Source organism: Phocoena sinus, chromosome 1 (assembly GCF_008692025.1).
Source record: "Phocoena sinus isolate mPhoSin1 chromosome 1, mPhoSin1.pri, whole genome shotgun sequence".
Lineage (NCBI taxonomy): Eukaryota > Metazoa > Chordata > Mammalia > Artiodactyla > Phocoenidae > Phocoena > Phocoena sinus.
The window spans coordinates 160,188,116-160,215,830 of NC_045763.1; the positions used below are offsets into that span (position 1 = coordinate 160,188,116).

Here is a 27,715-nt window from a genome sequence, read left to right on the forward strand (position 1 = left end):
CAGCAAAAACTAACAGAACATTGTAAAGCAATTATACTCCAATAAAGATGTTAAAAACAAAGAAAGACAGCTTCCCTGGTGGCGCAGTGGTTGAGAGTCCGCCTGCCGCTGCAGGGGACATGGGTTCGTGCCCCGGTCCGGGAAGATCCCACATGCCACGGAACGGCTGGGCCCGTGAGCCATGGCCGCTGAGCCTGCGCGTCCGGAGCCTGTTCTCCGCAACGGGAGAGGCCACAACAGTGAGAGGCCCGCGTACCGCAAAAAAAAAAAAAAAAAAAAAGAAAGATACTGTTAGCCTTCCAACTTGGTGCTTAGTTTATAAAGTTGTTTTTTAGCTATTCTAGCTCCTGTGCATTTGCATATAAATTTTAGAGTCAGTTTCTGAATTGATTTTGTCGAATCACTTTCTACCAAAAAAGCCTGCTGGGATTTTTCATTGGGTTTTCATTGAATCTATAGATCACTTTGGAGAGAATTAACATCTTAATATTGAGTCTTCTGACCTATGAACACAGTTTAGCTCTCTATTTTTTCAGGTCTTTATTAGTTTTTCTCAGGTGTGTTTTGTAGTTTTCAGTATATGTATCTTTTGTCAGATTTATCCTTAAGTATTTAATATTTTTGATGTTATTGTAAAAGATATTTTTAAATTTCAATTTCCGGTTGTTTGTTATGGAAATTGTATATAGAAGTTGTATTTAGAAATACAGTTGATCTCTGTTAATCTAGTATCCTGCAACCTCGCTAAACTCAATTATTAGTTCTAGTCGCTTTTTTGTGGATTCCATTAAATTTTCTACATAGATAATCACGTAATCTGCCAATTAAGACAGTTTGAATTATTTCTTTCCAATCTGGATATGTTTTATTTCTTTTTCTTGCCTATTGAACTGGCTAGAACCTCCAGTACAATGTTGAATTGAAATGGTCAGAGTGAACATCCTTGTCTTGTTCCTGATCTTGGAAGGCATTTAGTTTTCTACCATTAAGAATGCCATTAGCTGTAGGTTTTTCCTAGACACTTTTTTATCAAACTGAGGATATCACCTTCAATTTATATTTTGCCGAGCATTTTTATCAGTAATGGATGCTGGAGTTTGTTAAATGCTTTGTCTGCATCTACTGAGAGAATCATTTTTCTTTTTGGTTTGTTAATATGGTAATATCTGTTAAAATTATAATGATAGATCAATTTTTTGTTAACCAACCTTGCATTCCTCGGATTAGTCCCACTTACTCATGGTATAAAATGCTTTTAATATGTTCCTAGATACAGTTTTATAGTATGAGTCACTAATATTTTGTTTAGAAAATTTGCATCATTGTTCATGAGGGATATTGGTCTTCAACTTTTTTTCTTGTAATATCTTTGTCTGTTTTGGGTATCAGGGTAATCCTGGCCTCATAGAATTAATTGGGAAGTTGTCTCTCCTATTTAATTTTCAGGAAGAATTTGTGTAGAATTGATATTATTTCTTCCTTGAATGTGTGATAGAATTCACCGGTGCAGTTAAAGGCACTGCTTTCGCTGTGGAAAAGTTGTTAACTACAGATTCTATTTCTTTAATGGATGTAAAGCTATTCACATTATCTATTGCTTCTTGAATGAGCTTTGGTACTTTGTATCTTTCAAGAAATTTGTTCATTTTTCCAAGTTGTCTAATTTAGTGGTGTAATGTTTCTTTATTGCCCTTTTTATATTTGTAGAAACTGTAGTGAGGCCACCTCTTTTGTTCTTGACATTGGGGATTTGTGTCTTCTCTCTTTCTTTGCTGATCAGCCATGCTAGGGATTTTTCAATATTATTGATCTTGAAGAACCAGCTTTGGATGTCATTGGTTTTCCCTATTGTTTTTTTTTTTTGTTTTTTTTTTTTTTTTTTTTTTTTTTTTTTGCGTACGCGGGCCTCTCACTGCCGTGGCCTCTCCTGTTGCGGAGCACAGGCTCCGGACGCGCAGGCTCAGCGGCCATGGCGCACGGGCGCAGCCGCTCCGCGGCATGTGGGATCTTCCCGGAACGGGGCACGAACCCGTGTCCCCTGCATCGGCAGGCGGACTCTCAACCACTGCGCCACCAGGGAAGCCCTCCCTATTGGTTTTTAAATTTTTTATATCATTGATTTCTGCTTTTATATTAATTATTTCCTTTCTGCTATTTAGTCTTTAATTTGCTCATCTTTTTCTAATTTACTAAAATGGAAGCTGAGGTAATTGATTTGAGACCTCTTGTTTTCTGATATAGGCATTTAATGGTATAAATTCCCTCCTAAGTACTTCTTTAAAGGCATCTTACTAACTTGGATATGTTGTGTTTTCATTTTCATTCACTTAAAAACACTTTCTAATTGGCTTTTTGGTTTCTTCTTTGACCCTAAGTTATTTTGAGCTGTTGAGTTTCAAAATATTTAGGGATTTTCCAGGTATCTTTCTGGATTGACTTCTAAGTTAACTCTAGTGTGTCAGAAAACATAGTATGAATGACGTGAATCCTTTAAAATTTATTTAGACTTATTTTATGTACCAGAATATGGTCTATCCTGTTAAATGTTCTGTGTGCAATTCAAAAGAATGTGTATTCTGCTGTTGTTGGGTTGAGTGTTATACAAATGTCAAGTAGAATGATTTGGTTGATAGTTGTTCAGATCTTCTATATCCTTACTGGTTTTCTGTCTGCTTATTATATCAATTATTGAGAAAGGGGTATTTGAAATCTCCAACTATAATTCTGGACTTGCCTGTTTATTCTTGCAGTTCTATCAGATTTTACTTCACGTATTTGAACTTCTGTTATTAGATACATAAACACTTATATTGTTATGACCTCTTGATGAATTGTGACCTTTATCATTATAAAATGGCTCGCTTTCCCTCTAGTAATATTTTTTTGTCCTAAGTCTCTTTTGTTTGATATTGATATAGCCGCCCCCAGCTTTCTTATGGCTACTGTTTGCGTGGTATAGCCTTTTCCATACTTACATTTTCAACCTATTGTTTCTGTATATTTGAAGTGCACTTCTCATAGGTAACATATAATAGAGTCTTGCTTTTTTATCAAATCTGACAATATCTACTTTCTAATAAGGGTATTCAGACAACTTACATTTAATGGGATTCTTCATATGGTGTGTTCCAAAGTATTATTTTTCTGTATGTTTTCTATTCAACCCATCTGTTCTTTGTTCTCCTTTTTATTTTATTTGCTTTCTTTTGAATTTATTGAATACTGTAAATGATTCACTTTATATCCTTTGTTGGTCTTTTAGTTGTAACTCTTTATTATTTAGTGATTGCTGTAGGATTTATTGTATACATCTTTAAGTTATCACGGTCTACTTTTAAGTGATATTATACCACTTCATGTCTAGAATAAGAACCTTACAATAGAGTACTTTCATTTTTCCACTCCTAACCTTTGTGTTATTGTTGTCAAACATTTTAATTTTGCGTATGTTATAGCCCACATGTTACATTGTTGTTATTTTTGCTTTAACAGTCAATTAGCTTTTAAGGAGATTTAAATAAGAGGAGGATAGCATGTATTTATTCACATAGTTGTCATTTCCAAAGCTCTTCATTCTTTTGTGTATATCCTTTGTGATGAATTCTTTCAGCTTTTTTAAGTCTGAAAAAGTCTTTATTTCCCTTTTATCTGAGAATGATATTCTGGTTGGGTGTGTAACTCTAGGTTGGCAGTTTTCAGTACTTTAAAAATGTTGCTGCATTGTCTTTTCACTTGTATTATTTCCAAGAAATCTGCCATCATCTTATCTTTGTTCCTTTACATGTAACATAATTTTTTTCCTCTGGCTATTTTCAAGATTTTTTCCATCATCACTAGTTTTAACCCATTTGATTATTATGTGCTTTAGTGTAGTTTTCTTCATGTTTCTTGTGCTAGGGGATCATTGAGCTTCTTGGATCTGTGGGTTTATAGTTTTCATTAAATTTGGGAAAGTATTGACCACTGTTTCTTTAAATATTTTATCTGCACCACCCTCTGTGTCCTTCCCTTCAGGGACTTCAACTGCACACATATTAAGACACTTGAAGTAGTCCTATAGCTCTTTTTCTTAATTGGTTTTTGGTTGTTTGTTTTAAAATTTTATCTCTGTACTTCATCTTGGATCGTTTTTATTGCTATATTGTCAAATTCACCAATCTTTCCTTTTGCAGTGTCTATTATGCTGTTAATCCCAACCAGGGTATTTTTCATCTCACACAATGTAGTTTTTACCTCTAAAGATTCAATTTGTATCTTTTTAATACATTCCATGTCCCTATTTAACGTTTTTAATGTTTGAAATGCCATCATAACTGTTCTAATGTCCTTCTCTGTTGATTCTAATATCTATGTCAGTTCTGGGTTGGTTTCAATGATCTCTTCATTATAGTCCTCATTTTCTTGCTTCTTTTTCATTGGTTATTTTTGACTGGGTGCTGGACATTTCTATATTTTTTTAATGTCTTTAAGCTTTGTTTGGGGATGCAGTTGTTTACAAACAGTTTGATCCTTTATGGCCTTACTTTTAAGATTTGTTAAGGTGGAACCCAGTCAGTTCTTAGTCGAGGGCTAAGTGTTCCTGACTACTGAAGCCAGACCCTTGCGGGTACCCTACCCAGTGCCCTGTGAATCTTGAGGTTTTCTAGTCTGGCTGTTGGGAACAAGCACTATTCCTGGCCTTGTGTGAGTCCTGTGCACTATTACTTCTAATCTTTTCCAGTGGTTAGCTCCGCAGCCATGGGTAGTTTCATCACTCTGTGCTGATCCATACTAGGTTGAATACTTGAGGAGACCTGCTACAAATCTCCAGAGTTCTCTCCTCTCCAGCACTCTGTCCTGGAAATGTTGCTACCTTGGCCTCCCTGGACTCTCGGCTCTAGCTCCTCAGTTCAGAGAGTCTGCCAGGCTCCACCTGAGTTCCCTCTCTCTGAGCCATGGCCCGAAAACTCTCTCAGTGCAGTAAGCTGGGAAACGGCTAGTGCTCACCTCCCTTACTTCCCACATCTCCAGGATCACTGTCTTTTGCTGTTTGATGTCTAGTGTCTTGCAAACGGTTGTTTTACACATTTTGTTCAGTTTTTGGTTGTTTCCGGTAAGAGGAAAGATCTGGTCCCTGTTACTTCATCTAGGCCAGAAGTGGAAGTTCTCATGAGCAAGTCTGTGATTTTCCCAGGGGAACTGAACGAGACTGATGTTTGTGTAGCACCTGGCACTCGGCAGATACTCAGCAAATACCTGGGTCTTCCCTGACTCTGCACCTGGTTGTTCATTCTTCCTGGTTTTACTTTGGGTTATCAACCTGATTCCTGGCTGAGCTTTAGGTCACGGCCTCTACCACAGTCAACCAAAGCGGATAATCACTTATGGGCTATTTATGTTTTAATATGATCAGTTTCAGAATCCTGCTACACAAAGAAGATGAAGGTAAATGTAGACATTTACCTTCTCTGTGAAATTTCATCTAATTCAGCCTACATGAATTATTCATTTATTTATAGTAGGAATATCAGTAGGTTTTAGAAGATCAGGGATGTGTGGTGGACAGAATTTAAGAGAACCATGCTATTTGTTACCCCTGCATAATTTTGTAGGGGTTTCCTACTAGGCCATGAACGTCAACCTTTTATTTCCTCTTTTGTCCCATCAGATTTCCCAAGGAGCTATATGAAGGACAGATGAGTGTTTGCCAGAACTTAACCTCTTCTTTCTTCTCTTGTCTCCTCTCCTGTGACAGTGTCTGGAGGCCGCAGCCGTCTGCACCTCATTGATCTTGGCAGCTGTGTGAAAGCTCTTAGCAAAAATCGGGAGGGAGGCTCAGGGCTGTGCCTCTCCCTGTCTGCTCTGGGCAATGTCATCCTGGCTCTCGTCAATGGCAGCAAACACATCCCATACAAGTAAGTGACTCTTCTACTCAAAGAATGGGATGAGGAAAGCATGGTGCGAGGGCTGTGTGTGGGATTCTCTGTCCAGTGTCATCTGGGGAGAGTTGTACTACAGAGGTACAGTATGGACCACATTGTTAGTTCAGTGCCAGAAACCAGATTTCACTAACAATTGTGTAATGCATGATCTTCCAAATTCAAAAGCTACAGAAATATTTAAATTTACCCCAACGCTAACATTAGGCTGCTCAAGTCAGAAATAATAAAAAGTTATCTCAGTTGAGGTCTCCAATCACAATTGCCAGTGGTAGATTATTGTCACCATTGTACAGATGCTTTATAGTGATGAGAGCAAGGGGCATAAGGTTGAATTACCCTTCCCTTAGGAATAGGGCTGCCATATTTAACCAATAAAAATATTGGTTAAGTTTGAATTTCAGATAAACAACAAATATTTTTAGTATAAGGATCGCCCTAGTATTGCATGAGCTATATGGGCATCCTGTATTTTATCTGGTAGTCCTATTTAGGAGAACTTAAAAAGCTTGGGGAATTACCACCCACCATCCTATGCAGATGTTTATTTCACTTCCAAGATCCTTTTCCTCTTTCTGTTGCTGCTCCAAGGAGATGAAATTAGAACTTCTCCTACGTCTGGAATAGCCAGAGACTTGCCATATCATCTGTGCTCATGAATGACCCAGCCCTGGAGCCACCCCTCACCACCATCACCCCAACTCATCTTTGTCATTGGACAATGTGACGATGGGATGATGGGTGCTCTCCTGTTTTTTCAGGCCCTGCCAATGTCCAGCTGCACCTTCCACTAGCTGAACCTTCCTTCACATCTCATAAACTGAGGGTTATAGCTGTATATCTTATCTATATCACAAGGATAAAAGGCTCAGAGTGATATGTGTATGAAAGTATTTTGTGAAATGTATAACACTCTAGTCAATAACCAATAATGATAATGTGGTTGAGCCTATCCCCACCTATTTAAATGGAAATAACACCTACCTTACAGAGTTGCCTTGAGGATTAAGCAAATATACAGTACATAGAATCGTTTTTGTTTAATCTGTAGGATCCTACAAAATATAAATTACTGTTGTGTAGGACGGAAAAGGTAAGTCGGACAGTTTGTTCTACAATAGCTGAGGTTCAGGACAAGTCCTTGAGTCCTCCTTCCCCTCTGCCCTAAGCTGATGCCAACACTGTGCCTTTATTCTCCACCAGGAAGCTCATTACTAGACTACTTTAGGAGCTTAAATAGAGATTATAATCTTGTCTGTCTCAATTCTTGAAATTTGGAATCCTGGGATAAACCCAGAAATGGCTCTTCTACCCCTTGTGAGGATTCTTTTCTCTGAGAAAAAATTCAAGTAGAAGGTTTATATAGTTTCATTCAGTATCATTTCTGCAGTTGAATAAAGTCAACTTGTGATTACAAGGAAAGAGAGAAAGAGAGGAAGGAAGGAAGGGAGGGAGGGAGGGAAAGCAGGAGGGAGGAAAAGAAAGAAAGAGGAAAGAAAGAAAGAAAGAGAGAGAGAAAGAAAGAAAAGAAGGAAAGAAAGAAAGGAAAGAGAGAGAGGGAGGGAGGGAGGGAGGAAAAGAAAGAGGAAAGAAAGAAAGAAAGAGAAGAAGTAAAGAAAGAAAAGAAGGAAAGAAAGAAAGACAGGAAAGAGAGAGAGGGAGGGAGGAAAAGAAAGAAAGAGGAAAGAGAAAGAAAAAAGGAAGGAAGGAAGAAAGAAGAAAGAAAGGAAAGAGAGAAGAGAGGGAGGGAAAAAAAAAGGTCTGCAGAGGTACTGTCAAGGTTGGAGATCATAGAAAGGAAAGAGTTATCAGGCCTCATTGGTTTCCCTGTCCATAAAAAGGGAAGCATGTCTATTAATGTAATAACTTAATAGATCATGGCATAGACAGAATTCAAAATACCACCTTATAAGGTCACTGATTATGTATTTTACTTACATTATTTCTGTAAAGTGACATGCTTTTATGATTTCAATAGTTGAATTGATGGTGGGAGGGATGGATGAATGCAAGCATATGAAATTACTTTTACTTTAGATAAAGTAACTTCCTTTCGGTTCCAGTTGGGTTTTATTATAAACCTAAAGGGAAACATTAAGAATTGTTTTTATTAGTAGTTCAAGGTCTCTTGTTAAATTAAACATATCTAACATCAACTAGCCACAGCGACCAGCTACCTGCCCACTTGGGAGGGCTGACAAAGTGTGAAAACCCCACTCACCATTCTCTGCAGACATCTGTCTGCTTCAGTTCCCTTCCTTCCCTTCTGGCTCCAAGGGAGTGGTGATTAAAGCGTTTCTATGTCTGGAGTTGGCACAGACTTAACATAAATGTGGTGTCTATGTAAGACACAGGTATAGAGTTGTCCCCCACCATCAGGATCCTTCTAGGGATCTTGCAGAGTTGCCCACTGCTTGATGCCAGGAAACATGGTGGCCTGGCCATGCGGCCAGCTCTGTCCTCCCCAAAACGTTTGTTGGCAGTGCACTTGTACAGCCAGTTCTATCAGCCCTCCGTCCTTAATGCCCATCATTGTGTGTAAGCTTTCAAAGACCCTTGCTGTAATATTGTTTCAGATTCTCAGCCACAGCGTATATTCAATATTTGGTTCTGCAAATACATTTGCAAAGTGATTAATCAACTAGAAACTATCTTCTTTCGAGGTACAGGAAGATAAGGCAAAGATTAACTCAGATCACCCAGCCAGCTGGTGGCAGGATCAAACCGCATCACTTTTCACAGCCTCAGAGACCTTGGCAGTTCGTTGCCAATCCGCTCCCCCCAACCTCATCAAGCTCTGTAATATATTAGCTGCCTTTGCTCTGCACAGCATGAGGTCTTCAGCACAGCAGGATGGCCCAGATTTCTTTTATCAGTTCAGTCGGCGTTCCAAAGCCACATCACATAGCATTTGTTAGCGTACTAAACACCTTTCCCGTGTTAAACCTTGTCTTTGCAGTAGGTTCCCAAGACAGGGAAGGTTTTCTACCCTTGCCATTTCCTCTTATTCCTGTTCACTTACAGGAAAAAAATGGAAAACCAAACTCCACGTTCGCTACCTTCCCCCACCCTTCCAAAACACAAAAACCCACTCATGTTTGTCACCCTGGACACTTCTGTGCTTGGAACCTGCATCATTTGTGTTTGCTTCTGGGAAATTAACTGGAATGTGCACAGAGGGGATGTAGCCTGTCCTCGTTTCTCTTCATCATCGTTCCAGACTCTGTCATGTGAGCAAGGCTGAAAGCGAGTTTGTATTCATTATCCATCACAGGTGCTCCCACGGGCACTCTTAGGTGTGCCCTCAATGGTTTTGACTTTGCAAATGATATTGCCTTTAGATATGACACATGCAAGTGTAGAACAGGTTCCCAGCCTCAGCCACGACATAGCACAGGCTCGCTGACCAATCCAAGTGCCATAAATCAATCCCAAATGGTGACACCATTCAGAAAAGCATTCAGGGCCAGCAGGGAGACCACCAAGGGCTCCAGCCTCCTAGTCAGTTCTGCACTGACAGGCTGCACAAAACTCCCTAACTTTGGGGAACCTCTTGTCTAGGGGAAGCTGTCATAGTCCTAAGCATTTTGACAGTACATTTGCCAATTTCCTTCCGTCACTCAGCCATTTGCTATTCCTCAACACTTCTTGGGCACTAAGGTTGTAGGAGCCTTCCCTTCGATAGACGAGAAAAATTAGGCAGAGACGTCGAAATGAATTCCCATGCCAAAAACAAGTGTTGCAGGCACACACCACTAGAACTGGTGCCCAGAAGGGCCACCACAAGAATCTGGCAGTGTGCACTTAGCTTTGGCTAAAGTGCTGTTAGGTCCCAGCTGATCTGCAGGACTACAGTCTTTCCAGAGACTTGGAAATTCTAACGACCCCCCAGTTCTCTCGAAATAGAATTTTTCGTCCCTTTTAGATGTCTGGTAAGGCGCAGCATACCCTTCACACTTACTTTAAGTCTGAAACATTTTTCCTTCATTTGTAACTGTTATTCCATTTGGATAAATAATGACTTTAATAGGTCAAACGGTCTATTTGATTATTTGCCAACAAGATGCTGTCCTCTGTTTCTAAACAACAGATATGTTATCGCGTCCCGGCTTCCATTGAACAAGAGGTCATGGAAAGTCATTCTGTGACCCTCTCGGGTTGTGTCTGTCTGAGATGATATCCCCAAGTAGCTTGAAGCATGGTTCTGCATGAACAATCCCATGATCGAATTGGTGCTCGATGCCTCTCTTTTAGGGTTTTGGTCTGTGTGGTTCAGACCAAGACGAAATCCTTGTGTTTTGGAATCTGTCACTGACATACTCTGGGGCTCAGGCAGCTGACTTCCTCATGCCCTTGTTCTCTCTGGAGAAGCAGGTGGAGCCTGAGGCAGTTTGCTGTCTCGAGCTTCAGTCTGCAGGCAAACACCACTGCAGGGGCCACTTTAGAAGCGGTTGTTCTACAAAAGTGATAAGGATGCCTGTCATCAGGATCTGGAACAGAGGCACTTTTCCTCCTAAGGCCCTGGTGAGGAGTCAGGAACTAAAGTCATGTTTAAGGGAAAAGCAGCATCAGAGCACAGCATTTCATTCAAACCAGCAAGCATCACTAGAGACTCAAATTCAAGTTGGTGACTTGTGGAGAAATGACAGTTTGTTAATAGAGGTGACTTTTTCAAAATGTTAACACCTCTTCTCATCCGTGCTGGAACCTGCACGCCTAAGATTTCATAAGGCCTTTACAGGACTTGCATCTCTGAAGAATGTGGACGTTCTCATGCCTTGCTTTGAGAAATATTTTCCCCCAGTAGCCATTTAGATACCGGGTTTGTCTCTGCTTTCTCAGAACTGGAAACCCACTCAGTGTCTGGGAAGTTAGAGAAAGGAGCTCATGACCGATATGAGCTACGATACTCAGTTCCCCTGACACACACAGGAGACAAAAGGTTTGTCCCTCGTGACTCAGATGCATATTATTTACAAAATGAAATTAAATAGATATTTTCCAGGAAAAATGCAAAGGAATATCAATTCTGCAGATTTATTTAAGATAGCATGTAATGGAGAGAAGCTCTGTGTAAGAATCTTCTTGTGTGTGTGTGTGATATGAGACACATACATATGCATATTTAGCAACCTTTAAATGTACATTAATGCTGTATTATCTCCTCCTGATTTACAGGGAGAACATCAATTTAGAACTATTTGCACAAACTCCAGATACCAGTTTATAGCACTCCCTATTTAGAAATAAAATAACCAAAGTCTCAGGTTGCCAAGCAACTGCAGCAATGATAATTCTTAGTGTTGCTGCTTCAAAAATATCCATTTTTATATATTTTAATGACTGTTAGGATGCAGAGAAAGTAAGTTCAGAAAATCACCAGCACATAAGTCTCTTTTGTATGAGATTTTAGCATCTCTTTCCTTTCATTCTTCCCTCCTACCTCCGTTTGCTTCCCTGGCCAGTGGTATCTTCACATATAATTATGAAAGTTTTCAGAGATTGATATTATTTTCTTAAGAGTTGAGGCATCCACTACCAGTAAATGAACTCTGCCAGGTTTATCACAGAAGCATGCAGGTCACTCAGGGAGAAATGAGGCTGTCTGGGGATCGGCTGGGATCACAAGGCCTGGGTTCAAGCATTGGTCCTTCCACCACTGGTTTGACACATAAACTGTGCGCATCATCCTTTTTGTTCCCAGGAGGACCCCTTTGTGCCCCCTCACAGAGCAGATTGTTAGGCCCCCAACTCAGTCATGATCCTTGGCATATATTTTTCTTTGTCTACCACGGCTAGTCCCTCTTGGATAATGAGCTTATGGTTTTAGGGCTGAGCAGAAATCAAGAGGTTTCATTTCCCTTTTGGATTTTCAAGAGGTTTTCTTCCTTTATGTTCAATTTCTGAGAGTCCTAATCAGACTCTCTTCTCTCCAGATTCCGAACCAGTTGGCAAATAGATACAAGAGTATGGTTGGGAATTAAAATTTTCCATCTGCTGGATCCTAGCAGAGTAGAAGGAGGTCTCCTCCTATCCCCCCACAAGCATAGACCCCAGGACTCAGGAATGGGCAGAATTGGATCAGCAGAGCAATCCCTTACCCATAGAGCCACATGGCTCAAGAGGAGCGGTGTGTGTGACCTACAGGGGGACAGACAGACAGACAGCATTGGGCTGTACGTGCCCATGGCCATGTTTACCAGTGCCACCAGTCAGACCTTTTTCCTCCTGTGAGAAGAAGTAAATAAAAGGGCAGAGGGCTTCCCTGGTGGCGCAGTGGTTGAGAGTCCGCCTGCCAATGCAGGGGACACGGGTTCATGCCCCGGTCCGGGAGGATCCCACATGCTGCGAAGCAACTAGGCCCGCGAGCCACAACTACTGAGCCTGCGCGTCTGGAGCCTGTGCTCCGCAACGGGAGAGGCCGCGATAGTGAGAGGCCCATGCACCACGATGAAGAGTGGCCCCCGCTCGCCGCAACTAGAGAAAGCCCTCGCGCGGAAATGAAGACCCAACACAGCCAAAAATGAATATAAAATTTTTAAAAAAAGGGGGGTGGCAGAAAGAAGGATGGGAACTTTGTTCTCCTTTTTTCCAAGGGGTTAGAGATTCCTGATTTATGGACTTGCTGGGTCATAGGGAGAAGGAAAAACTCGTTTCTGTTACTTGTTTTCTGGGTTTCCAGCTCGGATCCAGGTGGTTGGCGTGTGCATACGTGAGCTCTGGGTGAGGGCTCTTCCACAGTGTGAGCGTGGTGACAACAGCTCATGTCATCGTTTCCTTACTGTGCATCCGGAGCTGCTCTAAATGCTTCCTGGGTGTTTAATTCTGCCGAGAGCCTCATGGCATAGATACTGCTTTGGTCGTACTCATACTACAGATGGAGAAATTGCAACAAGAGGAGGAAGTGACTTGTCCATGTCTACGTGGCTGTTAGGCAACAGGGCTACTCCACTGTCCCCTGGCATATCACCACTTCCTAGCACAGTGTCTGGAATGCTGTGGTGCTCAATCAATATCTGTTGAAATAACAAATGAGGCCAGACAATGGATCTAATGTATCTGCAAAGCTTAAATATGTGCAGTAGGTTGTAAGTGGAAGCGTGAGTCCCAGGCATGGGACCACCTGTGGCCAGCTGTCCATTCAGGGTCATCTCCTGGCCTCACCTTTTCTGTGACGGTGAAGCTGGACTGACTGCCAGAAACTTGTGACAGTGAGGAAAGTGAAATATGGAAGATGAGGACGGGAAAGAACTCTCCCTTCCAGAACCTAAGCCACTCGGCAGGGCTGAATCAGAGGAACCCAGCAGTCCCAATCCCATATTCTGGGCACCTCCAGCAGACAATCTCAGCAAATCTCAGCTATTTCACAAGTCTTTTTCTCTCTCTTAATTTCTGTCATCTTTCTCATGTAAGAGCCTGAAAGTTCATGTAGCCATTTCACGTACCCCATTAATGGGAAAAGCTGCAGGATGCTCTCTTAGGATACAAGACCCCCAGACAGCCCTCCTGCCTGGCCTCCGGCACAAGAGGTGTGACCACCTCCCACGCTGGAGACTGCACATGGGCACAGCCTCCCGATAAGACAGTTTCCAGCCCACTTCCCCCTTGGTGACAGCTTCTGTAGGTGCGTTGAAGCATTCTTGAGTGAATAGATTCCTGTCACAATAGGAGAGGTTATCACCCAGTCTGGGTCTTGAAGTTCTGCTGAGCAGGAAAGGTAAGGAAGGGAGAGTCAAGAGGTGAGGATGACAGCAAGGGTGTCAGGGCATGAGATAATGAGCTTCCTCCAACACCTGTCTAATGATAGCAGCTTTGGGCATTTCCACAATTGGCAGATGAGATAGTCGATCTATCAACTGGAATTTGTGAAGTTTCTTCAGGCTGGGCTCCCAGAGAAGTATGTGAAGTCAAAAATCTGTGGTTTCCGAAAGAGATGAATTGTGACACGGGCCCGGGAGGTGACACTGAGCGGACACCAGGGAGGCATGGGTCCTCGTGCCAGGGCCACTGCCCACCTCCGAACACTCAGACACTCTTCCTGCACTTTTCCTTCTCCACCAGCTAAATCAGAATAACCATCTTCTTTACCTCAGAAACGTGGTAGTTACCATTGAGATAATGTCTGTGATAGCCCTTTAAAGAAATAGGCTTCAAAGGCAAAAATATGACTGTTTTAAAATATTTCAAAACATTATAACCCAGACTGATCTGGCACTATCATATCTTTTTATCTTGATTTTAAACATATGTGTTGCTTTTGGCCAAATGTATTATAATTACCTTTTGTTGAAACAGAAGCTTCATGCATTTTTCAACAAGAGTTTGTGTGCCTAATGTACAGGGTCACTGCCAGATACAGACATCTAATTTAAGAGAATGTAACCCTAAGTACTCTGCACAAGGAGAGAAGTAACAAGTTCCTTAGGAAGGGAAGGACTCCACCCACCACCTCCCTCAGTGAGGCCATCAGACCTGAGAGTGGGTGGAGGTTGTGGGTGAGCAGAGGGTGCTCTACCCCCAGTTGCATCTGTCTGGCCCACTGACCACTGCCATTCAAATGTTTAAAGATACAAATGTTTCATATAATATGGCCTTTGAATACAAGCCACGCCCTTCTGGTGCTCAGCTAGAGACAGTGATGTGTTCCAACCCTGACTTGTTAGATTTCCTGAGAGGTTTTTCTTCCAAAGAGATTTTTAAGGCTGACCTTGATGATACAAATTTTACCTTACACTTTAGATCCCAAGTGATACATAAAGTTTATTATTCATGAAGCACAGTGCTATTCTGATCAGCAAGGTGAATTTTGGCCCAAAGGACCCAGCTGAGTGAGGAGTTTAAGCACCTAATTTTGTTACAAGTTTGATGGAGGCTACCAAACCTATACAGGAAATACTTTGAGAAATACATAGTAGAATATCTGAAAGTTCTTTGATCCATTTAGTCATTCATTATCTATTAATTAAAAAATACTTATTGGACCCCTACAATACACAAGACACTGGAAATATAACAGAGAAACATAGATGATCTCCACTCCTGGACAATTTACAGTGTAGGGGAGATAGAGACATAAACAGCCAAGTCCCACACCTGGTAATATGCAACACCGGTGTTTAACCCGCACCGTGGAAAGGGGAACCCAAGCAAGGCTGAGGGAATCAGAAATACTGTAGTAAAGGCTGTCAGGGGGGACTTCCCTGGCTGGCCAGTGGTTAAGACTTCGCCTTCTGATGCGGGGGGTGCAGGTTCAATCCCTGGTTGGGGAGCTAAGATCCCACATGCCTGTGGCCAAAAAACAAAAACATAAAACAGAAGCAATATTGTAACAAATTCAATAAAGACTTTAAAAATGGTCCACATCAAAAAAAAAAAATCTTAAAAAAAAAGCCTGTCTGGGCAGAGGTAGTGATCCTGAAGCTCTCCTCATCGACTCCCACTCTTTCTCCATTCTCACTCCTCTGTTTTTCAAAGTTTCCCACAGTCCACCCTTAAATGCTTGAGCCATTTCACAGCTGTTCTGTCATTCCCTAGAATGATGTAGACATTGCCTGATACAAATCATGATAAACTACTGGGCCAAATGCAAGACTCCGAATCTATAGCTAATTGTTATCTTTTTTTTTTTTTTTTTTTTTTTTTGCGGTACACGGGCCTCTCACTGTTGTGGCCTCTCCCGTTGCGGAGCACAGGCTCCGGACGCGCAGGCTCAGCGGCCACGGCTCACGGGCGCAGCCGCTCCGCGGCATGTGGGATCTTCCCGGACCGGGGCACGAACCCGTGTCCCCTGCATCGGCAGGCGGACTCTCAACCACTGCGCCACCAGGGAAGCCCCCTAATTGTTATCTTTAATGATAACTAATCATCATATCACAAGTCATGTTGCTACCAGGAGAAAACAGCCAAAGGGGGAGGGCTTTAATTTAGTTCGGGGCCAATGCACATAGAGCCCAAGATGCCCTCGGGTACGCACAGAGCTCCACGATTAGTCAAGGATAGCTTGATTTAGGCACAATTAGACATTACAAGGGATAGAGCATACAAATGAGTTGGGGCTTAATTCATTTAAAAACTGTCTTGAACATTAATAGAGCTTCAATCAGAGTATCCAACCATAAATTCTCACCTGTTTCACAACTGGTTCAGGCTTCATTGAGCATTAATAGATTTTTTTTTCGCCCATGCAAATGAGGTGATAATTCATTTCATGTGTAATTGAACAATTTCCAAATAGTTATATTCATGGAGCAGTTAAGTTGTACCAAATTGTCTAATGTACCTAGCAATCTTTTTAAGTAAAATAGAGCTGAATTTTATTTTTGATATAATAAAGAGAGAACTGAAGAAACAGAGATGGTTATGGTACATTTGTTACTCTTTGAAGAGTAGTAGACTTTACGATATTCCTTCGGGGCAATGGCCACAATTGCTACTTATTTTTGTTTTTCCTGACCATTCTTTCTTATCCTACTCCCTACCAGCAAAATCAGTAAAAATGTCGGGAGTTTCTAGGTTTGGATGAAAGGAAGTAGTGTCAGGGCCCACAGTTTATAAGCATGCGTTTCCTAGTTCTGTGCCGCAACATGCCGATTTTACTGAGGGTTAAATACGTCTGTCCTAAAAGTACTGTGTGAGCTCTTCCCTTCAGACCACTTACCTTATGTCTCCCATGAACCTTGCATCCCCGAGCATGAAATCCTATGCTGAGGACTAGTTGCAATTGTTGTTTGTATTGAGAGGATTTGTATGTAGTTTCCTGAACAAAGTCCAGGGAAGGCCCTAGGGCACATGACATACCCACTGTTTCCTTCTGAGGATTCTTTGTGGTGAAGGCAAAGAAGGCTTTAGTTTCATCTACCCTCCACACAGCTGCCAGAATGTGTCTTTAAAATGTAGTTCTGATGTCACCCCCTTCTTTAAATCCGTCAATGGCTCCTTGTCAGCTACAGGTTCAAACCCTTTTGGCCTAAGAAGCTGTTTATAATTCGGGCCATGCCCACCTTTCTGATCATAGAAACTATGTAGTCTCCTGAAGCCCCCATGCCCTCTCACACTCCCATGCTTTGTCGATGCTACTTCTTCTGCTTACAGTGGCCTTGTCCATTCATTCATTCATTCATTCAATGAATAGTTACCAAGAGCATGCTATATTTCAGGACTGGCCTGGATCTCCCTCTCTACTTAGTGAGTTTCTGCTTATTTCTCTTACATGTTTTAATTGTGAACTGTGTCACATATACAAATGTAGAAGCACACCTGCCCAATCTATAAAATAACAAGTTAAATACCTGTGTGCCCACCACCCAGGTTAGGAAATAGAACATTTCAGTGCCTCGGAAGGCCCCTGTGTGCTCTTCTGTGACTGTGCTGCCCATCCACCTTTCCCAGAGGAGGCCACTGTGCTGAAAAAGTTTTGTGTTTACAATCCTTTTGCTTGACTTACAATTTTACCACCTAAATTTGTAGCCCTAAAAACTATATTGTTTAGTTTTGTCTGTTTTTGAACTTTTCATACATAGAATCATACTCTCCCTGGCCCTTCTATAACTTACTTTTTTCAATTAATATTTCATTTTGACATCCATATTGATGTGTGTAGCTATAGTTTATTAATTTCCATTGATGTGTGGGTTTTTCATTGTGGGAGGATATCTAACCCATGTCTGCATCTGATGAGATGACCACATGGCTTTCCTCCTTTAATTCTTTAATATGGTAAATTACATAAATCAAGTTTCTAATATTAAAAATTCTGGCATTCCTTCCTGCATCTCCTTCGAGGCTTATCTCAAATATTATCTCCTCTTTGAAGCCTTCTCTGATCTCTTTTCCTCCCTCCCAATTCTTTACTCCAGAAAAGTTGTTTCCCTCCTCTAATCCCCTATGGCATTCTGTAGGTATTTCACTGTAGGCACTGATGTTATATTTTAATTATTTGTTTACATGCATATCTCTCCTACCACATGAGCTCAGCAAGATAATGATAAAGTCTTTTTCTTCAGGTTCCTTATTATTTTTGCACTAATTTGAATTAAACTAACCTGATCCAAACCCTACCTCTTAGTAGCAGAGATGAGTCAGACATCTGCCTTCAACCTTTGATGGCCTGCCTCACTACCGGGAGGATACTGTGGGCCCCCAGACTTGCATTGTGGCCATCAGAGCCCCATTCTCAACTAGTACAAAGTGCATCTTTTTGCAGTGTCAGCTGTTTAGGACAGGCACTGAAGGAGAGGCACTGAAGATATAGCTCTACTTTCTGAATCAGATATAGAGCAAAATTATATTCACTCTACTAGGTTATTTTGACAAATTCATCAAGCACCTATGATGTATAAAGCATTATTCTGAGCATTAGGGCTGATGCACAAAGCTTACAGACAAGTTGAACAGAAGAAACCAGTACATAAATTAGAATGCAAGGCATAATAAAGCAGTTAAAAGCCACATGATAAAGACATTCAAGGAAGAGGTGAGAAGTTCCAGTAAGTCATCAGTGAATATGCCTTCTCTGACGATAACAAAATAAATACTAGATATGAATATAGATTCTTATTTACTGCTACCGCCCTCCAAATGTCTAGAATTTGGCAGAAGCAAATATGCCTTAGAGTTCATCCAAGAGATTTCCTTACTCAGACTACGTCTTTATTAGAATGTCTTGCATGGCTTTGAAGTTGGTGCCCTACGGACCTAAGTATAGGGAAGTTCCAGGAATGCATTAGAACCCTAAGGAAAGGCTGTCGTTGTGACTAATTAATGTCCCCAGGTTTGGGAATGGCAGCCCATCTTTTGACAAAAATGTAAATTTTGAGCTACGTCTAGAAAACCTTGTACCCTGGTGCCAAGAAGGACAGTTAGGCTATGTGTGGATGGGGCTTCATCATCTCTTGTGATTAACGTTTCACAATAAGGGAGTTGGTAGTCTCTCCTTTGTAAAGTCCAGGAGGTGCCTGCAAGCCCTTCCAACTTCTGGGTAATTTAACCTCCACCCACTCTAGGAAAACGGACAAATCCACAACCCAGATCTCTACCCACTGTGGCCTCCTTGACAATCAAATTCTGAAAAAGCAAACCTCCCTGCTTGATTACTTGCTGGAATAATGAAACCCATCTCGGCCCCTGCTTGATGATTTCCTTCGGAAAAGGAGAATAGCCACTTTAAAAAAACCATACAATTTGACCTTTCCAAAAGCCAAAGGTTTCTGCTCACCAAAGTCATTCATTTGAGCCTATGATTTGTAAATGAAAGGGACCAAGGGACTATTCCTCTAAAAGCTTTTTGGATGAGTTGGAATCGCCCTTTGGCATTAAGTCCTCTGTTCAAGACCCATTTAAGGACCCGTTTCACATGGTCTTGGAACCATGGGTAGTGCGCAAAAGCAATAAGAGTAGCAAAGCTACCATTTTGGAGTATTTGCTAGGTACAAGCCCAGTCTATACAATACAAATACTCTGTTTACATCTTCACACCAACCCTAGAAGTAGATGCTATTGTTTCTCCCATTTTACAGATGAAGATCCTGAGACACAGAAATGTGAAGCAAATTGACCTCCTCCTCCTCCTTCTCCATCATCATCATTACCACAACCATCATCTAGTGCTTACTATGTGCCACTGCCTATACTCACTTCTTTGTATTTATTTTTTTAACTCATTTCATCTTCGTGACAACTCCATGGAGTCAGTACTACAAATTGACCAAAGGAAGTTTACTCCAAATTTCCTTTGTCACAGCAGCCAGGAGCATGCAGTAGCAGATAACAGAAATCTCTGTAGCCACATTTGATTTAGCACTGTTAGTGGAACTGGTAAGGGAAAAATTATAAACAAGCAAAGTTTGACTCCTGTGACTCACTAACACCTCTCCCCTCAATTCTGTGCCTCTTCCTCCCAGTGAGTACTTCCCTTACCCCCTCCACAGGTACCCTGTACCTTGGTGATGTCTGGAAATGCCCAGTGCCTGCCACTCCACCACCATCCTCCTGGTTGTACCACTGTTAAGAGCCCCCAGTGCCTTAGACCTCATTTTACTCTATACCTACATCAAAACTGCTCATCCCTGTGGGCTATCCCTTCACACCTTACTCCGCGGTAACATAATGTGCTCTCTTAGGTCAAATTAGAAAGGTAGTATCTAGAGACAGCAGAAGCAAGAAGAACTACAATCCTGCAGCCTATGGAACAAAAACAACATTCACAGAAAGATGCATGAGATGAAAAGTCAGAGGGCTATGTACCAGATGAAGGAACAAGATAAAACCCCAGAAACACAACTAAATTAAATGGAGATAGGCCATCTTCCAGAAAAAGAATTCAGAATAATGAAAGTGAAGATGATCCAGGACCTTGGAAAAAGAATGGAGGCAAAGATCGAGAAGATGTAAGAAATGTTTAACAACGATCTAGCATAATTAAAGAACAAACAAACAGACATGAACAATACAATAACTGAAATGAAAAATACACTAGAAGGAATCAATAGCAGAATAACTGAGGCAGAAGAATGGATAAATGACCTGGAACACAGAATGGTGGAATTCACTGCTGCAGAACAGAATAAAGAAAAAAACAAAATGAAAAGAAATGAAGACAGCCTAAGAGACCTCTGGGACAACATTAAACACAACAACATTCACATTATAGGCATCCCAGAAGGAGAAGAGAGAGAGAAAAGACCTGAGAAAATATTTGAAGAGATTATAGTCGAAAACATCACTAACATGGGAAAGGAAATAACCACCCAAGTCCAGGAAGTGCAGAGAGTCCCATAGAGGATAAACCCAAGGAGAAACATGCTAAGACACATAGTAATCAAATTGGCAAAAATTAAAGACAAAGAAAAATTATTAAAAGCAACAAGGGAAAAATGACATATAAGATACAAGGGAACACCCATAAGGTTAACAGCTGACTTCTCAGCAGAAATTCTACAAGCCAGAAGGGAGTGGCACATATATTTAAAGTGATGAAAGGGAAGAACCTACAACCAAGATTACTCCAGCCAGCAAGGATCTCATTCCAATTCGACGGGGAGAAACCTAAAGATTTACAGACAAGCAAAAGCTAAGAAAATTCAGCACCACCAAACCAGCTCTACAAAAAATGCTAAAGGAACTTCTCTAAGTGGGAAACACAAGAGAAGAAAAGGACCTACAAAACAAACCCAAAACAATTAAGAAAATGGTAATAGGAACATACATATTGATAATTACCTTAAATATGAATGGATTAAATGCTCCAACCAAAAGACACAGGCTTGCTGAATGGTTACAAAAACAAGACCCATATATATGCTGTCTACAAGAGACAAACTTCAGACCTAGACACACATACAGACTGAAAGTGAGGGGATGGAAAAAGATATTCCATGCAAATGGAAATCAAAAGAAATCTGGAGTAGCAATACTCATATCAGATAAAATAGACTTTAAAATAAAGAATGTTACAAGAGACAAGGAAAGACACTGCATAATGATCAAGGGATCAATCCAAGAAGAAGATATAACAATAATAAATATATATACACCCAACGTAGGAGCACCTCAATACATAACGCAACTGCTAACAGCTCTAAAAGAGGAAATTGACAGTAACACAATAATAGTGGGGGACTTTAACACCTCACTTACACCAGTGGACAGTTCATCAAACAGAAAATTAATAAGGAAACACAAGCTTTAAAGGACACAATAGACCAGATAGATTTAATTGATATTTATAGGATATTCCATCCAAAAACAGCATTTATGCTTTCTTCTCAAGTGCGCATGAAACACTGTCCAGGATAGATCACATCTTGGGTAACAAATCAAGCCTCAGTAAATTTAAGAAAATTGAAATCATATCAAGCATCTTTTCTGACCACAACACTATGAGATTAGAAATCAATTACAGGGAAAAAAACGTAAAAAACACAAACACATGGAGGCTAAACAATACTTTACTAAATAACCAAGAGGTCACTGAAGAAATCAAAGAGGAAATCAAAAAATACCTAGAGACAAATGACAATGAAAACATGACGATCCAAAACCTATGGGATGCAACAAAAGCACTTCTAAGAGGGAAGTTTGTAGCTATACAAGCCTACCTCAAGAAACAAGAAAAATCTCAAATAAACAATCTAACGTTACACCTAAAGGAACTAGAGAAAGGAGAACAAACAAAACCCAAAGTTATCAGAAGGAAAGAAATCATAAAGATCAGAGCAGAAATCAATGAAATAGAAACAAAACAGTAACAAAGGTCAATAAAACTAAAAGCTGGTTCTTTGAGAAGATAAACAAAATTGATAAACCATTAGCCAGACTCATCAAGAAAAAGAGGGAGAGGACTCAAATCAATAAAATTAGACCTGAAAAAGGAAAAGTTACAACAGACACCACAGAAATACAAAGCATCCTAAGAGACTACTGCAAGCAACTCTATGCCAATAAAATGGACAACCTGGAAGAAATGGACAAATTCTTAGAAAGATATAACCTTCCAAGACTGAACCAGGAAGAAATAGAAAATATGAACAGACCAATCACAAGTAATGAAATTGAAACTGTGATTAAAAATCTTCCAACAAACAAAAGTCCAGGACCAGATGGCTTCACAGGTGAATTCTATCAAACATTTAGAGAAGAGCTAACACCCATCCTTCTCAAACTCTTCCAATAAATTGCAGAGGAAGGAATACTCCCAAACTCATTCTATGAGGCCACCATCACCCTGATACCAAAACCAGAAAAAGATACTACAACAAAAGAAAATTACAGACCAATATCACTGATTAATATAGATGCAAAAATCCTCAACAAAATACTAGCAAACAGAATCCAACAACACATTAAAAGGATAATACACCATGGTCAAGTGGGATTTATCCCAGGAATGCAAGGATTCTTCAATATACGCAAATCAATCAATCTGATAAACCATATTAACAAATTGAAGAAGAAAAACAATTTGATCATCTCAATAGATGCAGAAAAAGTTTTGACAAAATTCAACACATATTTATGATAAAAACTCTCCAGAAAGTGGGCATAGAGGGAACCTACTTAACGTAATAAAGGCCATATACAACAAACCCACAGCAAATATCATTCTCAATGGTGAAAAACTGAAGGCATTTCCTCTAAGATCAGGAAGAAGACAAGAATGCCCACTCTCGCCCTTATTATTCAACATAGTTTTGGAAGTCCTAGCCACAGCAATCAGAGAAGAAAAAGAAATAAAAGGAATACAAATTGGAAAAGAAGCAGTAAAAGAGTCACTGTTTGCAGATGACATGATACTATACATAGAGAATCCTAGTGATGCCACTAGAAAACTACTAGAGCTAATCAATGAATTTGGTAAAGTTCCAGGATATTAAAAATAAAAACTGATGCACAGAAATCTCTTGCATTCCTATACACTAATGATGAAAAATCTGAAAGGGAAATTAAGGAAACACTCCTATTTACCATTGCAACAAAAAGAATAAAATACCTAGGAATAAACCTACCTAAGGAGAAAAAAGACCTTTATGCAGAAAACTATAAGACACTGATGAAAGAAATTAAAGATGATACCAACAGATGGAGAGATATACCATGTTCTCGGATTGGAAGAATCAATGTTGTGAAAATGACTATACTACCTAAAGCAATCTACAGATTCAATGCAATCCCTATCAAATTACCAATGGCATATTTTACAGAACTAGAACAAAAAATCTTAAAATTTGTATGGAGACAGAAAAGACCCCAAATAGCCAAAGCAGTCTTGAGGGAAAAATACGGAGCTGGCAGAATGAGATTCACTGACTTCAGACTATACTACAAAACTACAGTAATCAAGAGAATATAGTACTGGCACAAAAACAGAAATATAGATCAATGGAACAGGAAAGAAAGCCCAGAGATAAACCCATGCACCTATGGTCATCTAATCTATGACAGAGGAGGCAAGGACATAAAATGGAGAAAGGACAGTCTCTTCAATAAGTGGTGCTGGGGAAACTGGACAGCCACATGAAAAAGAATAAAATTAGAACACTCCCTAACACCATACACAAAAATAAATTCAGAGTGGGTTAGAGTCCTAAATGTAAGACTGGACACTGTAAAACTCTTAGAGGAAAACATAGGAAGAATACTCTTTGTCATAAATCACAGCAAGATATTTTTTGATCCACCTTCTAGAGTAATGGAAATAAAAATAAACAAATGGGACGTAATGAAACTTAAAGGCTTTTGCACAGCAAAGGAAACCATAAACAAGATGAAAAGACAACCCTCAGAATGGGAGAAAATATTTGCAAATGAATCATCAGACAAAGGATTAATCTCCAAAATATATAAACAGCTCATGCAGCTCAATATTAAAGAAACAAACAACCCAATCCAAAAATGGGCAGAATACCTAAATAGACATTTCTCCAAAGAAGATATAAAGTTTGCCAACAAACACATGAAAGAATGTTCAACAACACTAATCAACAGAGAAATGCAAATCAAAACTACAATGAGGTGTCACCTCACACCAGTTAGAATGGGCATCATCAGAAAATCTACAAATAACAAATGCTGGAGAGGGTGTGGGGAAAAGGGAACCCTCTTGCACTGTTGGTGAGAATGTAAATTGATACAGCCACTATGGAGAACAGTATGGAGTTTGCTTAAAAAACTAAAAATAGAATTACCATATGACCCAGCAATCCCACTACTGGGCATATACCCAGAGAAAACTATAATTCAAAAAGACACACGCACCCCAATGTTCATTGCAGCACTATTTACAATAGCCAGGTCATGGGAGCAACCTAAATGCCCGTGGACAGACGAATGGATAAAGAAGATGTGGTACATATATATACAGTGGAATATTACTCATCCATAAAAAGGAACGAAATTGGGTCATATGTAGAGACGTGGATGCATCTAGTGAGTGTCATACAGAGTGAAGTAAGTCAGAAAGAGAAAAACAAATATCGTATATTAACACATATATGTGGAACCTAGAAAATGGTACAGATGAACCAGTTTGCAGTGCAGAAATTGAGACACAGAAGTAGAGAAAAAACGTATGGACACCAAGGGGGGAAAGTGGCAGGGGGTGGTGGTGGTGGTGGTGGTGGGATGAATTGGGAGATTGGGATTGGCATGTATACACTGATGTGTATAAAATGGATGAGTAATAAGAAAAAATAAATAGATAAGTAAACATTAAAAAAAAAAAGTCCACAAATAACAAATGCTGGCGAAGGTGTGGAGAAAAGGGAACAAAAAAAACAACAAAAAAACGTAGTATCTAGTAATTGTCTAACAATAGACAAGAGTTCCCTTTCTTCCCAACCTTATCAATGCTTGTATTGTCTGCTTTAAATAATATTTGGCCATCAGGTGGGTTCTTAGTGGCATATCATTATAATTTTAATTTGCATCTTCCAGATTACTAATAAGGTTGAGTATCTTCTCATGTTTGTTAGTTATTTCTCCCCTTTTGTATAGCTCTTATTCAAATCTTTTGCCTATTTTTCTACAGAGTTGTTTATCTTTTTGTTTATCAATTCATAGGGATTCTTTGTGAACTCTGGATTCTACTATTTAGCGAATAGTTTCTCTCACACTGTTTATTGAATTCCCACTGATCTGCAGTGCTCCTTTGCTCATGTAACAAGTGTCCAAATATGTATGTGTCTGTCTCTGGGCTCCCTATCCTATGCCAATACCAGACTGCCTTAATTGCTTGGGCTTTTGCAATTTTCTTTATAGTATGTTTGTTCTTCATTGTTTTAATTTCTGAGCTTTACTATTTCATTCCTTCTGCTTTATTTTGCTGTTCTCTATCTCCCATCTTAAGATGGCTACTTAGCTTTAACAATTTTCACTCTTTCTTATTCTATAAACACTTAGTTCTGTACATTACCCACTAAGTACTGCTTTGTCTATAGCCTCAAGTTCTGATAACGATGATTATTTTCACTATCATTAATTAGTTCAAAATACTTTCTCTTTTTCACTATAGTAACTTTTTTGATCCATGGGTTATTTAGAATAATGTACTAATTTTCACAATTATTTGGAATCAATTTGTCCTTTTTGAGGCTTGCTTTTAATCAGTGCTAGGGTAGGTACAGAGCACCTAGGGTTACTTTGACCACTATTAGAGGACTCTAACATTCTTCTTATTATTGACCCCTTTGGAGCACTCTGTCCAATGCTCCATGTATTAGCAGGTCTTTCCCCTCTGCTTGAACGTAAGTTATTCCCAACCCCAGGGGACAGACTCTCTCTCTTTCTCTCCAAGTCTCCTCTTTCTTTCTATATTTTGCCTTGAAAATTTTAGCTGTCTTGGCCTCCCCAAATTGTAAACTGTCTCCTCAATTCAGCAAGGTCACTGCCTGGCTCTGTTTGAGCCCCTCTGTTCTGTGGCCTGGAAGTCCTCCCTGGACAGTGAACTGGGCAAGTACAGGGCCCATCTCATTTGTTTCCCTTCTCTCAAAGATTACTTTCCTCTGTTGTCCATTGCCCAGTATCCAAAACCCCTTTTTTTCTAATATTTTGTTTGGTTTTCTAGTTATTTAAGGCTGGAGGATAAATCCAGGTCCTGTTTGTCCAACATGGCCAGAAGCAGAAATTGGTCATTCCTGACCACTTTTTTTTTTTTTTTTTGCTTAATTTATTTTATCTCCTTAAACATCTTAATTTCCTTAAACACGTTAATCCACTTTTTGTTGTTTATCTGTAGCCTATGTTTGAACATCTCTTTCTGCCATCTGTTGTTTCTGCTGGGTCTTTCTCATGGTGCCTTGTTTCTTTGTGTGTTTATTTTTGCCCAGGGGGGACTCATTTTTGTTGGCATTTTAGTTGTGAGAATTCTTTGAGACCTTTTATAAAGATGGTTTACTTTAGCATTTGTATTTATTTCTACTTGGTGCCTGGGATTACTACCAGTTGAGGATACTTGAAATAATATTCTCAGCTTGAAACATTGTGGGCCACCCAGGTATTGAGAATTAATTAAGACTGCAAACCTACATTAATTCAGCCTTTGGTTCCAAATTCTCAGGATAATTTCTTTCTTCTTTTCTCAGTGCCATATTTCAAGACAAATTTCTTGTGTATGTGAGGGGGCAGTTGTTGTTGAGAGGGATTTTCCTATTAAATCTTCATGTTGGTCAGGCTTTGGGCTTTGTCTCCTATTTTCCACGCCCTTTGAAGCCGTATAAAATGAAGCTTGAATATCACTTGGTTTGGCAAATGTCTTCAGGGAAAAAGCAAACTTCAGTGTTCTGCTTACTTCTCTCGAGTTCCCAACTTCATATATACTTTTTTGCCTAAAAATTTCTTACTTTTGGGCTTCCCTGGTGGCACAGTGGTTGAGAGTCCACCTGCCGATGCAGGGGACACGGGTCCGTGCCCCGGTCCAGGAAGATCCCACATGCCGCAGAGCGGCTGGGCCTGTGAGCCATGGCCGCTGAGCCAGTGCGTCCGGAGCCTGTGCTCCACAATGGGAGAGGCCACAACAGTGAGAGGCCCGCATACCACACACACACAAAAAAAAATTCTTACTTTTTTACAAGTTCAGCAATGCATTTAGTAAGATTTGTGAAAATATCTTATCCATAATGTTTAACTCTATTTGATAAGAAGGTCTTTTCAGACCTAGACTACCATATTGCTTTTTGGCTACTTTTCTGTATTTTTCTGTTACACATCTCTCCCTGTTCTAAATTATAAGTAATGGAACCACAGAATTTACTATCCAAACTGAGACACTTTTGAGAGTGAAAAAGGGGTAACCAATACTATTAATT

At 40.1% G+C, this 27,715-nt stretch overlaps 1 protein-coding gene across 1 annotated transcript in view; it reads left to right on the top strand.

Moving 5' to 3' along the window:
• KIF26B (kinesin family member 26B) overlaps positions 1-27,715 on the top strand; it is a 494,415-nt gene that overhangs the window by 421,004 nt on the left and 45,696 nt on the right. Inside the window, 1 exon segment of the mRNA XM_032648317.1 lies at positions 5,735-5,894. Coding sequence (XP_032504208.1) covers positions 5,735-5,894 — 160 coding nt within the window.